General features: G+C 37.1%; 1 protein-coding gene across 1 annotated transcript; it reads left to right on the plus strand.

Annotated features, from left to right (window-relative positions):
* Positions 1 to 12,694: 12,694 nt before the first annotated feature.
* On the plus strand, positions 12,695 to 13,600 carry LOC143631255 (uncharacterized). The gene has a single exon (XM_077100071.1). The coding sequence runs from the start codon at positions 12,695 to 12,697 to the stop codon at positions 13,598 to 13,600; it is 906 nt and encodes a 301-aa protein (XP_076956186.1).
* The last annotated feature ends 656 nt before the right edge of the window (positions 13,601 to 14,256 follow it).

Here is a 14,256-nt window from a genome sequence, read left to right on the forward strand (position 1 = left end):
TTAGAGGCAATTTTTCAGATGATTCGTTACAATAAGCTTAACGAACTAACCTTAGTTCATATCCAGATTCGTTAAGGAAAAGATAACAAACTAGCCCCAATTCGTTATAGTCATTCGTTAATAGAGATAACGAATTAGAAGGTTCAATTCGTTACAGAGGGGTCATTCGTTATAGGGTTCAATTCGTTATAAGGACCAGTTCGTTATGAACCCAATTTGGGCTCTGCCCCTTGGACCCTACTAGGGGCTGCCGCCCCTAGACCCCGCTGCCAGGGGCGCTGTCCCCGGACCCTCTTTCGTTGTGGGTTATAATTAAACTAGAAATAAGATATTGATAGCGATAAATAATTCAATCAATCATGCCCAGTAAAATCCCACCGACAGCAAAGCTATAAGTAGGGTCTGGGGAGGGTGGGATGTAGGCACACCGTACCTCTATCCAAAGGAATAAAGTGGTGGCTTCCAGAGAGACCCTCGGCTCTAAGTACATGTGTATGAAGCAAAATAAAGGAAATCAAAGTTTAACAGTTATATAAAAACTACTACTAATTATAATAATATTAATAATAAGATCACAGTTTAACAGCTATATAAAAGCTAATAATAATTATAATAATAATAATAATATATGTAAGGGAAATACCATTATGGTACTTGACCTAAATAAGTTAAGTCTAAGCCCTAAGGTAATCAATTCTCTCTAAAAATCCTTAACTTTAATTCTACTTCTCCACGAATTCCTATCCTCAACCATGTCCTCGGAGAGGTTTAGGTCTATCAAATCATGCCTAATCCTCTCATCCCAAGTCAATTTCGGTCGTCCTCTACCCCTCCTCCCCTCTATAGTAATGTTTTCTACGGATGTAACAGGATTCGTCGTCTGTCTTCTCTTTACATGTCCAAACCATCTCAATCTCCACTCTCTTATCTTGTCTGCTATGTTCGCCACCCCTAATCTCTCGCGAAACACAACGTTTCTTATTCGGTCTAGCCTTGTGTGCCCACACATCCAACGTAGCATTCTCATTTCTGCTACCTCCATCTTCCGCACTTGTGCCTTCTTGATGGCCCAACAATCTGTTCCATATAGCATTGCAGGTCTAACTGCCACCCTATAGAATTTTCCCTTTAGTTTAGTTGGGAAACTCTTGTCGCACAATATACCTGTGGCTGCTTTCCATCTACACCATCCTACCTGAACTCGGTGGGTCACATCACTGTCTAATTCCCCATCGCTCTGTACAAATGATCCTAAATACTTGAACTTCGTTACCTGCGGGACCACCTGCCCTTCAATTGTGATCTGTGCGTCTTCATTGTCGTTTATCCCACCAAAATCACAGTGGAGGTACTCCGTCTTAGATCGGCTAATCTTTAAACCTTTTTTCTCTAAGGTTGTTCGCCACTCCTCAAGCCTCATGTTTAGATCTTGTTTTTTCTCAGCAAGTAACACAATATCGTCTGCGAACATCATGCACCACGGGAGAGTCCCCTGAATCGACTTTGACAACTCATCCAAGACTACTGCAAAAAGAAACGGGCTCAACGCTGACCCCTGGTGAAGACCTACCTCTACAAGAAAGAAATCAGTATCCCCCACTGGCGCACGGACACTTGTTTCACTCCTGGTGTACATATCCATAATTATCTCTATGTATTTCCTGGCACTCTTCTACCCTCCAAGCACTCCCAGAGCACCTGTCGTGGCACACTGTCGTAGGCCTTTTCTAGGTCAATAAACACCATATGTAGATCACGCTTCTTCTCCCTATACTTTTCCATTATTCTTCTTATAAGGTGTATTGCCTCTGTGGTGGAACGCCCCGGCATGAAGCCAAATTGGTTGACCGTAACCTGAGTTTCCGTCTAAGTCTACCCTCAATCACTCTTTCCCATAGCTTCATAGTATGACTTAGTAGTTTGATTCCTCGGTAGTTACCACAACATTGGGCGTCTCCTTTGTTCTTATAGATAGGAACTACAACGCTGCTCCTCAACTGGTCTGGCATCTTACCTGATTTGAGAATACTATTGAACAGAGTAGTTAACCACATGACTCCTTCCTCCCCCAGACACTTCCACACCTCGATGGGTATGTTGTATGGGCCAACCGCCTTAGACCTTCCCATCCTCCTAAGTGCATTCTTCACCTCTTCTCGTGTGATCCGTCGGCAGTAGCAGTTATTCGATTGTTGTCGTTGAAAGTTTGTGTTGTCATGTTCTTCTTGGTAAGCTCTCCCATTGTTAAAAAGATTGTGGAAGTAGGTTTGCCATCTTAGCTTGATGTCCTGCTCCTTGACCAGTACATGCCCATCTGTATCCTTTATGAATTTCACCGGTCCTAGATCTTGCCTTCTACGCTCCCTGGCTTTGGCAATCTTAAACATAGCATGTTCCCCCTCTTTTGTTTCTAGACTTTCATACATCCGTTTAAAGGCCGCCTTCTTTGCTTCCGCCACTGCCTTCTTCGCCTCTATCTTGGCCGTTTTGTAGTTGTCCCTCAATTACACTCGCTCCTCCTCATTCGTACACCTCATTAGCTCCCTAAAACATCCTTGTTTGTCCCTTATCTTGTCTTGCACTGCGTCATTCCATCACCAAGACTCCTTATGCCCACTTGTCTTTCCTGTTGTGACCCCAAGAGTCTCCTTTGCTACTTGGATGATCTTTGTCTCCATAGCTTCCCATATATGAGTTGAGTCCCCATTTAGTCGAGCCCGCGTATGCAGTATGAGTTTATCCTTAAACAGTAGGAGATTTTCGTCCTTCAAATTTCCCCATCGAATTCTCGGTGTACCTTTCCTCTCTCGAACAGTCAGCTTATTTCTGAAGGCTATATCTGTCACTAGTAGTCGATGTTGAGTCACAACTGCCTCCCCAGGTATGACTTTGCAGTCCTTCCACCAACGTCGGTCTCCTTGCCTCATCAAAAGGTAGTCAATTTGCGTGTCGCGTCCGCCACTGCTAAAAGTGATTAAATGAGAATCTTGTTTCCTAAAATAAGAATTTATAGTACCTAGGTCATGTGCCACCGCAAACTCTAGAAGATCTGTTCCGGTCTCATTCCTGTCACCAAAACCGAAACCCCCATGTACGGCTTGAAAATCATCGTTAGCCTTACCAATGTGTCCATTAAAATCACCTCCTACAAATCCTCTCCCCCCTAGGTATGCCCCCTACCACTGCGTCTAGGCAATCCCAAAATTCTCTCTTTTCCTGATCCCCTAGGCCTACATTAGGCGCGTAGGCGGAGACTACTGCCACTACTTCCTCTCCTAGTACTAATTTCAACACCATAATCCTGTCATTATGTCTTATCACCTCCACCACACTAGTGTGTATTTCCTTAGCCACTAGAAACCCCACTCCATTCCTAGCTCCATCAGACCCCGAGTACCACAACTTATACCCATTACACTCAGCCCCTCTATGTCCTTTCCACTTAGTCTCCTGGAGGCATGCTATCTGAACCCTGCGTCTTTTAAGCACATCTACCAATTCTAGCAACTTACCATTTAATGTTCCTACATTCCAAGAAGCCAAACGCAATATACGCTCCCTATCTTTACTCTTTCCTACACCCCTCGATTCAGGACATGATCTCAAGTAATAGTCATGGTTCCTACGCTCTATGGTTGCAACTAATCACACAAACACAAGCAATAGAACACCAAATCAATAATAATAATAATAATAATAATAATAATAGTAGCAAAAACTAATAATAATAATAATAGTGTGTAGCAATAACAATAATAGTCAAGAGATCTTAAAATGAAAATAAACTCCAAAGATCCGGATCACGTATGTTCTAATGATAATAATAATAATAATACTAATAATAATAATAGTGAGAAAGGAACGAGTATACCATGAAGATGATGAAGGCAGATACAGCTCAACGGCAGCCAGGTTACAAGAAACCCTAGGTGAAATGAATAATATAATAATAATATGAATAGGTTCAGATCGGTGATTGAAGAACGGATAGGTTGATATATATAATAAGCTTAAATGAGGAATTGATGAAATTAGGGCTTGGAAAGATATAGTATAGTATAGTTACAGTGTTAGGTGAAGGTAGAATTGAGGTAATTGAATAGATCTAGCTGTGTGTGTGTATATATATATGTAAATATGTATATATGTGGTGAGAGTCAAGCGGAGAGATTTGTCGCCGGAGTTACAGCCGTCGGAGAGAGAGAGAGAAAGAGATCCCGCTGCTGAAGATGTTAACCTGCAGATTATTGACGGTGGTGGTGGTGGCGAGCGGTTGTTGTGGCAGTCGCGGTGATAGCGATAAATAATTGATACGTGTAATTGTTATACAGTTAGTCGTGCACAGCTAAAGAAGGGAATAACCATTAATGGTGAACGTAACTGCGTTCAGGTGAGTTTCTAGCCTCACTTCCTTGTTATGTTTTCGGGGCTGTGTACATATTCGATGTGATAGTTAATACACTTACTTTAAGTGGTAAGTGTATTCTTAGTATGATGTATGAATGATGATTGCTTGACGGTGCGTGAACGATCTTCGAATATTGCATGTACCGTCAGGTGGTAGTTATAGTTATGATTGATATATATGATGTATGAATGATGTATGTATGAATATATATGATGTATAAATGATGTATGAATGAATGAGTACGAAGTAAGTATGATATGATTGATGGTACGTGAACGCTCTTCGGAGATTGCACGTATTGTCAAGGAAAATATATATAAAAGACATGTATGTTAAAGTAGCATGAACTAAAGGGGACCAGACCCCAATAATATCTGTGAGGATAGGGACCAGACCCTAATAATATTTGTGAGGATAGTGACCAGACCCTAATAACATTTGTGAGGATAGGGACCAGACCCTTATAATATTTGTGATGGTAGGGACCAGACCCTAATAATATCTGTGATGTTGGGGACCAGACCCTTATAATATCTGTGAGGTTATAGGGCGGAATGCTCTTTAGGTAGTTTGGATAGTTATGTATGTAAAGCAAGGCATGAATAACGTACACACCTTCGGGCTCGTGTGCAAGTATGAGAACTGATTGTATGTTGTATGATTAACTAGAACTCACTCAGCGTAGCTGACTTTTAGTATGCACGCAGGTGAGTAGAATGAGGAAGATCGCTTGAGGGGAGGCACATGGCATGGACTTGAAGAAGCTGGCATCTCAAGGAAATGTTATGTTATTCTAAAGACAATGTTTTATGTTAAATGATTTGGAATGATCGTTAAGAAAAGAAATATGGTTATGTAATGAAATGGTTTGAATGTTTTTAATATTCCGTGAATTTTTTTATTAACTCTGATATTTAGAACTGTGTTTATGAGTAAATCCAACGACCAAATGTAGGGCACCGGTAACGGTGCCTTACATAAGTTATGTTATTTCCTTATATAGAATGTAAACCCACTTTAAATTTATCTATACAGAAATTCATTCATGTCTTATGCATCTTTTGAATTTTTCACGTTAATTTGTCTTTGCAAAGCACCATAATTAACAAGTACTAGTCAAGCATGGTTTAAACTACAATACTTTAGCATGTGAACAAAAGATGCATCATTATGATTCTTCACAGCCATAAAATTATTACCATATCACTTTGAAACATTCTCCCCTTAGCTTAGACAAAGTTATGAGACTTGTTCACAATCCCAAAATGTTGTCAGGAAAGTCTCGCAAGTTAGTATGTAGCACATAAATAACTTCATCATTCATTTGAGGAAAATAACTCTTTTGCCTTTTCAAGACCTCACCATTGACTTATATGAACATTAAACACAAGTTTTAATCCAAATAATAATGTTGAACACATTCACAAACAATATGAATGCTACTCGTCTACGGTCACTATAACGTTGAGATAAAGTCAATTGGATTGACACTTAAACTGTTGGAATTCACATTTGCTTCTTAAAACCATTTATTGAGATACTCTCCCAATATGAAAGACAACACTCTCACATAGTTAAACAATATGGATGGTGGTAGAAAAATCTACATATCCATCAATATTGTAAGTATATTTTACTGAATCTCTTAAGATTTGTGTAAATTCATTTACAATAGTAACATATATTTCTGTGTATATGATCAATGTATTTATGATTCACACTCGGTGAATTTCCAAAGATATAATCTTTCATGAATTTTTAAGGATATAAATATAATATTCTTGTGTATTTCATCTTAATACACTCACCACATTCTTTCATGACACTCTAATAATGTGGTTATATATTTGATGTCTCATCTTAGACTTTAGTCAAAGCAACAACTCACAAATTGTTTCTTAAGCAAAATTCTTTTTGCACTATCCATTTAAAATTATCCTTTTTTAAAAAATCCATTTAAAAAATCCTATAAAATAATTTTACACGTCACTATAAATATTGTTGTATATTACAAGTGTTATCCGAAGATGTTAAACACAAAATAACAATACAACCGAACTTACAAAATAAAGTGTAAAACAATTTTTAAAAGTAATTCAAACGGATAAAAAGACATCTAGATAACAAATCTCAAAGTGCTATCATCTTCAATACCTTCATTGTCTAATTGAAATCATCGCTAATATCATTTTATGCCATGACTTGAGGTACTCCCTCAATAGTTCTCTATGCACTCATAATGATAATATCCTCGTTTCATCTTGAACTATATACTTAAACAATCAATATTTGTCCAAAACAACAAGTTGTTAACTATTCGCATGCTGTAAATTTTAACAAAATTTATATTCATAAAATACCAAGTTTTTATTTTATCGTTTATTCTATATAATAATTTGTTTATTTCGAAAAGGTTTAAAACCATCGGTTTCACAAAATAAATTCTATCTAAAACGCACGTTGGACTATTATAAAATGTTTAGACAAGCGTTGTTTAAAGTTACAAAATAACTCTTTCTAACACACTTATTATAAGAAAAATTAAACACTGAGACAAAAGTTCACGTCGACGACATTTTTGTTTTACATGTGCCAGCAGACTACCAATACGCCAATATATTTACTAAAGGGTTGCCTCGCTCCTTATTTAACAAGTTCAAATCCAGCTTTTGCGTTCGCTTTTCTACCGCTAAGACTGAGGGCATATTTGTTATTTATAGTTTGTATTATTATATTAATTTTGATTGATTGTCTTCCTTGTATATTTTCTAATTTCTTGTAATAACCGTGTATATGTAGACCCATTGAGGGAATGAGAATCAATTGTTTGACAATCTTCAATCTCATGCTAAGGTTAAGGTTTGAATCCTTATATTTACTCACAAAGGCAAGAGCCTATACGTTATTTTAAGTATTTATATAGACCAGGCCGAAAGTAATTAAAAACAACTTATTATTAAATCTTTTATAACTGGATATAAATATTTAATGTTACTTAGAATAAAAGAAAATACAGAATTCAAATTTAGGTAACCCGGAGTAGACTTGTTCAAATAGAAATATTAAAAAGAGCACTTTGTTCAGTTAATGGGTGGAACTCATAGTAGTAGATGGAACCAACTCAACCAAGGTGAAGGGGAAGACTATAACTGTTCCCCTAAAGGCTAAAACCTTATTCATGTTTGGTGAACGATCAAAAAATATAAAACTAATAAGAGTGAACGGCGGTTTTCGTTCCTGTTGTTTGTCCAAATTTACGGTTTTAGTCCAATAGTTTCAAATTTGCGATTTTCGTTCTTGTGGTTTCATTTCACTTGCATTTGAACCCGATCCCACTAACGTCGTTAATTATGATCGTTAAACCCATCAGTGTGCCCCTCACGTGAGGGGCAATTGTCATTTTTTTCCCCAAATACACCCCAACCCTCCCGTGAGGGGACTTGCAGATTATTGTTGGGTTTATTTGGGAAGAAAAAGAACAAAACTATTCCTCACGTGAAGGGCACACTCATGGGTTTAATGACCAGATTTAACGGGGTTAGTGAGATCGTGTTCAATTGCAAGTGAAATGAAATCACAAGGACGAAAATCACAAATTTGAAACTATCGGATTAAAACCCCAAATTTGAACAAACCACAGGGACGAAAATTGCAGTTCACTCAACTAATAATCTAAGGGATTTGGCACATATAGATAATAAAATATGTTGATTGGGAGGAATTGGAGTAGTTTGAAACCAAGAAAACCACAATTTACAATCTCTAATATTCAGTTCTCATATCTAGGGTCGTGTTTAGGTACAATCGAGTACAGCAATTATTGTTAGGTACAATCGAGTTTAGATACTGCTGGTCAACCAATTATGTGACTTGTGAAGTACAATAATTATTAGGAAACAGTCGAGTTAGAGCTGTAGCTATGAGTGCTACAGACGGTCTAACGAGAGGAATGGACGTAACTGACACGGGAACTCCGCTAAGTGTTCTGGTCGGTGGAGAGACTCTCGGACGAATTTTCAATGTGCTTGGGGAGCCTATTGATAATTTAGGTCCTGTATATAATAGCACAACATTCCTAATTCATAGATCTGCGCCAGCAGTTTTACAGTTAGATACAAAACTATCTATTTTTGAAACCGGAAATAAAGTAGTAGATCCTTTAGCCCCTTATCGTCGTGGAGGAAAAATTGGACTATTCGGGGGAGTTGGCGTGGGTAAAACCGTACTCATTATGGAATTAATTAACAATATTGCCAAAGCTCACGGAGGCGTATCTTTATTTGGCGGAGTCGGTGAACGGACTCGTGAAGGAAATGATTTTTACTCGTGAAGAAAACACAGGCACGTAAGTTGGAGGTAGCAGAGATTGGGATGTTGAGATGGATGTGTGGGCACACTAGGTTGAATCGGATTAGAAACGAGGTTTTTAGAGAAAGATTAGGGGTAACTAGTATTTCACATAAAATTAGGGAAGGTAGGTTGAGGTGGTTTGGGCATGTGAAGAGGAGATAAGAGTTTGCACCGGTTAGGGTGGTAGAAACCCATGCTATTGAGGGGAAGAGGAGTAAAGGTAGACCGAAACTGACTTGTAAAGAGTGTATTAGGCATGATTTGATAGAATTAAACTTCTCTGACATGGTGAAGGATAGGAGTTTGTGAAGACGTGGAATTAAGGTTAAGGACTTTAAGGAGGGTATCTTGTAATCTTAGTTTTGTCTAGAGGTCTAGATCTTACTATAGCGTAGGTTACTGCATGCGTTACTACTCATCTCGTTTCATGTATATATGTTACATATGTTTTTTATTTTATCATTTCTATTTGTCTTCGATTATTGGCAGCTTTATATATATATATATATATATATATATATATGTATATGTATATATAGTTTTTGTTTTCGTTTTTTTTTTGCATTGTTTAGCGTTGAGTCGGGGGTCTCTCTGGAAGCAGTCTCTCTATCCTCAAGGATAAAGGTAAGGTTTGCCTACATTTCACCTTCCCTAGACCCTACTAGTAGTTTTGCTATGGGTGGGATTTATTGGGTATGGTTGTTGTTGTGTATATGAAAGCAACATAAAGAAATAAATGATTTATATTGGTTAGAGTAGATGAACAAATAGACTCCCACTCTTTTGACATTTCACAGTAGTGTTCTATCTAAACAATAGACATCATAAATATACAATTTTATAACTGATAAGGTAGTGATCAACTCATTACTGCTCACTAAGATAAACAGACTGTGATGTATGGTAGCGTGAAAAGAACACCGTGTGTCCGAGATATGGTCTGTGGTAGTGGACTTTTGGTGTGAAGAATTCCAGAGTAGTCAAAACCATTTCAAAAGGCAATATATAGCCATTTAACGACTTAGTTTATAAATATATATATATATATATATATATACTAGTTTGATCCTCCCGTGTTACGGAAGTTTATTTAAAGTTTTGTTTTTAATCGTTTTCTATTTTATTATGATTTATTTTATTTTTAACGTAGTTTTGTTTTTAATTTAATACATATATATTAGTTTGTTATTATATTTTTTTTAACTTTTGGGTTTTATCAGTTGAGATGTTTAGGTTTTTTAGATTTTTAACGAACAAACATAAATGAACACGAGCATATTGATTTTTTAAATGTACAAACATGAACACAAATATTTGTCTAATGAAAAAAAGAGGCGTTGATGTAGTTGACGATGGTTGGTAGTATCGAAAGTTAACCGAAGATGGAGATGATAGACCAGCAACGAAGAACATGTAAAGCAAATAAATTAAATTAGGGTTTGATAATGAAAGCGTCAATAAATAAGATCTTATAACCCATCTGAGGACTATTAGAGTTTGGTCAGACACATAACCCGTGAAAATTATTCTTTGATAATTAAGGGGTATCTCATAAACCGTTTAAGGGTTATCCGTGTTTAGTGAGACCCATGATCTGTGAAAATTATTGTTTGCTTATGAAATAGTTTACAAATAGATGAGATGTATAACTCATTTAAAGACTATTCGGGTTTGGTGAAACTCATACCCGCGAATTCGGGTCAAATGCATGAGAAGCCTCCATTTATAAATCAAACAATCTGGTGGCTTTAGAGAATGGGGGGAACAACCTGAGAGCGACACCTATGATTTTATGGTAGGCTATTATATATATATATATATATATATATATATATATATATATATATATATATATATATATATATAGTTTTTCGTTATAAAAGAACTTAAAGCACCAATTTTTAATACATTTTCAACTATGGATGAGCAAATTTGTATTGGTACCGCTTAGTACTGATACTGGTACCGAAATCGGTACCGATTTAGTAGTGTCGATATTGAATTAATACCAAAGTTTTGAGTTTTCAGTACTAGTATCGAACCAAACATTTCGATACCAATATAAAAAAATTATGATTATCGGGAACGGTAACAATACGGTACCATTCTCGTCCCTAATTTTAACATTCCAACCACTTAGAACAATTATACCCTTCATTGGTCGTAGGAAATAGGGAATCTTCACACTCAAGATCTCTATGCCTAACACCAAATTTTGTCAATGTTCAACACTACCAATAATCGTTTTAAAAAATTTTAATTCGTCACCTTTTGAACAACTGATCATACACCTCGCCTAGGCCGACGCATCTATTTATAATATATGTAAACGATGCCTAGACCCATCTATCTATCTATAATATATATAAACGAAAGCTCAAAAATCATACGTATTGCGATTTGGTCGCTCCTTCCTTTTATTAAAGCCACCAGATTGCTTGATTTTTAAATAGAGGTTTCTCATGCATTTGACCCGAATTCACGGGTATGGGTCTTATCAAACCCAAACAGTTCTTAAACGGGTTATAATATCTCAATAAATTAAAGATTAATCTCACCAAATATTTGATATGAAAAATCCTATAAATAGAGATATACTAAAAATTAACATTTAATTATTAAAAAAAAGATTCGGGTCATGGGTTTTACCAAACCCATATAACTTTTAAACCGGGTTATATCATCTAATTTGTTTGTGAAACAATTTTCATCATCAAATCCTAAATATATAATTATTAACTCCCTTACAATACATAAAATTAAAATCATATATATATTAGAAACGAGTAATATAAAATAACCCCATAATACGAACGAAACTTTTAATATCATACGTGTCGCGCTCTGGTCACTCCCTGCCACCTCTCAAGCCACCGGATTGTTTCATTTGTAAATGAAGTCTTTTTATGCATTTGAACCGCTTTGACGGGTATGGGGCTTTTAATGAAACCCAAATAGCCCACGGGTCATAACAACTCATCTTAATATTTTCCTCTTTCCTCTGCATGCGATACCTTGCTCGCACCCACCTTATCGCTTGTGTGGATTGAAACAGGTAGAAGACTGAGCAAAAGTCGTGGTGGATTTAAAGTCTTTCTTTATCTTCACAATTGCAAAACCTTACCTTTCAATCAACGATTCCATGGTGCGATTTCAACGCTTCGGAAACATATTAATTGCGTACTAATTTTGAATCTTTTTTTTTTGCATGCTATTTTTCTTATTATGCTAATTTCAAATCGAATTCAATAAGTTGTATCATTGCCCCTTATTAGACAGTTAATCTATTAGCTTATATTAGAGGGTGTCATGTGTATATATGTATTCTATATAAACATATGTAATATGCATTATCAATACAATACATACAGTATACAATCACCAAGATTAACTTGGTATCAGAGCCTTGCTCTGCAACCCTAAACAGCCAACACAAAAAAAAACTGCCACCACCCTCCACCCTAACACAAAATCTGCCACCCTTCCTCACATCTCAAATATAATACTGATGGCACTGCTTGCTTGCTTCTCCACAGCTGAGAAAACCAACATTAATTCTCACAAGTTTGGTTTTACCCTAACCACCACCAACTATGGTTACTAGAAAACCATGATTCAACCCTTTTTAGTTACAAATCGATTGTTTGGTTATGTTGATGAATCCATTCCATGCCCAGATCCCACTGTTACCACCCCCCTCAGCTGACAAAAACAACCCTCCTACAACCCAATCAAATCCAAACCATGACACTTGGGTGTCTAACGATGCCCATGTTACCATGTATGTATGCTACTTCTATCCACAATATCTGAAGGTGCTTTTCAACATGTTAAGGGAACCACTTCTCGTGAATTATGGCTAGCTTTAGAATGAGCCTTTGCCCCTAATACATCCTCTCGAGAATACACCTTAAAACAACAACTACAACGAATTAGATGGCAGATGATGAATCTACTATGGCGTATCTCACACTCGCACATGAATATGTTGATGCTTTGGCTGAAATTGGGGAACTGGTTAAAGAGAAAGACCTAGTCATGCATGTTTTGACCGGTCTTCGTGAAGAATACAACAACTTGAAATCCACCATATTGGGACGCCAATTCCCTACAGCTTTCTCTGAATTAAATAGCTTAATCTTTGATCACGACTACATCATCAAGAAACCCGCCCCACTTTCAGCTCAAGCTTTCGCCGCCACCACTACCAGTACACCACCATCACCTGCTGTGACACCATCCATACCTACTGAGATCTGTACCGCTCTTCAACAATTTATGTCTTCCATTGGTCTCACTGTTCTGCCACAATCTTCACAACCACAAGCAAATTATACCTCTCATGGTCGTGGTCGCAATTATTCCAATCGTGGTCGTGGTGGTCGTAACAATTTTCGTTCCTACAAGAATGGCACCAATCGTGGTCAATTCAATTGGGCAACAACTCAAAATATGATTCATGGTACATGTAACAGGTGTGGCATCGGGCACATACCATCTCTTTGTCCTAACCGTGATATCAACACCATGAGATCAAGACAACCTACTGCCAACTATGCTGATGATCGTTCACAAGGTTCAACAGCTTGGCTACCTGACACCGGCTCCAACAGCCATGTGGCTTCTGATCTCAACAGTCTTGATCACTCAGAACCTTATTACGGTGAGGATTCTCTTCATGTCAGCAACGGTGAGGGTTTACCTGTTCTACACATTGGTTCCACCAAAATACATTCTCCAACAAAAACTTTTTCAGTTTCTGATATACTTCATGTTCCACAAATTAAAAGAGACCTTCTTTCTGTTCAAAAGTTTTGTCAAGACAATAACGTTTTTTTTTAATTTCATTCTACTTATTTGCCGTGAAAGACATATTTACACACCATACCCTCCTCACGGGTCCAAGTGACAAAGGGCTATACTCCATTTGTCTTCCGTCGCTTCGTCTTGTTCACAAAGTTGCCTTCTCTGCTGTTCGTGCCTCTACTGACACATGGCATAGAAGAATTGGACATCCACATCCAGATCTTTTGAAGTATATGTGATTTAATTTTTGACTTCATGTTAGCAATAAAAGTTTGAGTACCTCTTGTAATTCTTGTCACATGGGGAAATCCTCAAAACTTCATTTGTTATCTTCAACTTTTAAGAGAGTAATGTGTTGGATTTAATTTTTTGTGATGTTTGGGGCCAGCACCAGTTAAATCTTTTAATGGTGATAACTATTTTTTACTTTGTGTGGATCATTTCACTCGATATATGTGGATTTTCCCATTAAAACAAAAATCTGATGTATATATTACTTTCAAACATTTTCGTTCAATGGTTGAACGCCAATTTCAAACCAAACTAAAATCTGTCCAAATAGATTGGGGCGGAGAGTTTCGACCTCTCTCCTCCTTCTTTTCCTCACTTGGTATCATACATCGTCTCTCTTGTCCTCACACTAGTGAACAGAACGGATTTGTTGAGAAACGCAACCGACATGTTGTGGAAAC

The sequence above is a fragment of the Bidens hawaiensis genome, unplaced genomic scaffold, assembly GCF_021521415.1.
Source record: "Bidens hawaiensis isolate Kalapana, Puna unplaced genomic scaffold, B.hawaiensis_p1.1 tig00006055_1, whole genome shotgun sequence".
In the NCBI taxonomy this organism is placed as follows: Eukaryota; Viridiplantae; Streptophyta; class Magnoliopsida; order Asterales; family Asteraceae; genus Bidens; species Bidens hawaiensis.

Bases quoted from the DNA above. Each gene is read 5' to 3' on its own strand.
- LOC143631255 (XM_077100071.1), top strand. From the start codon at position 12,695: ATGGCAGATGATGAATCTACTATGGCGTATCTCACACTCGCACATGAA.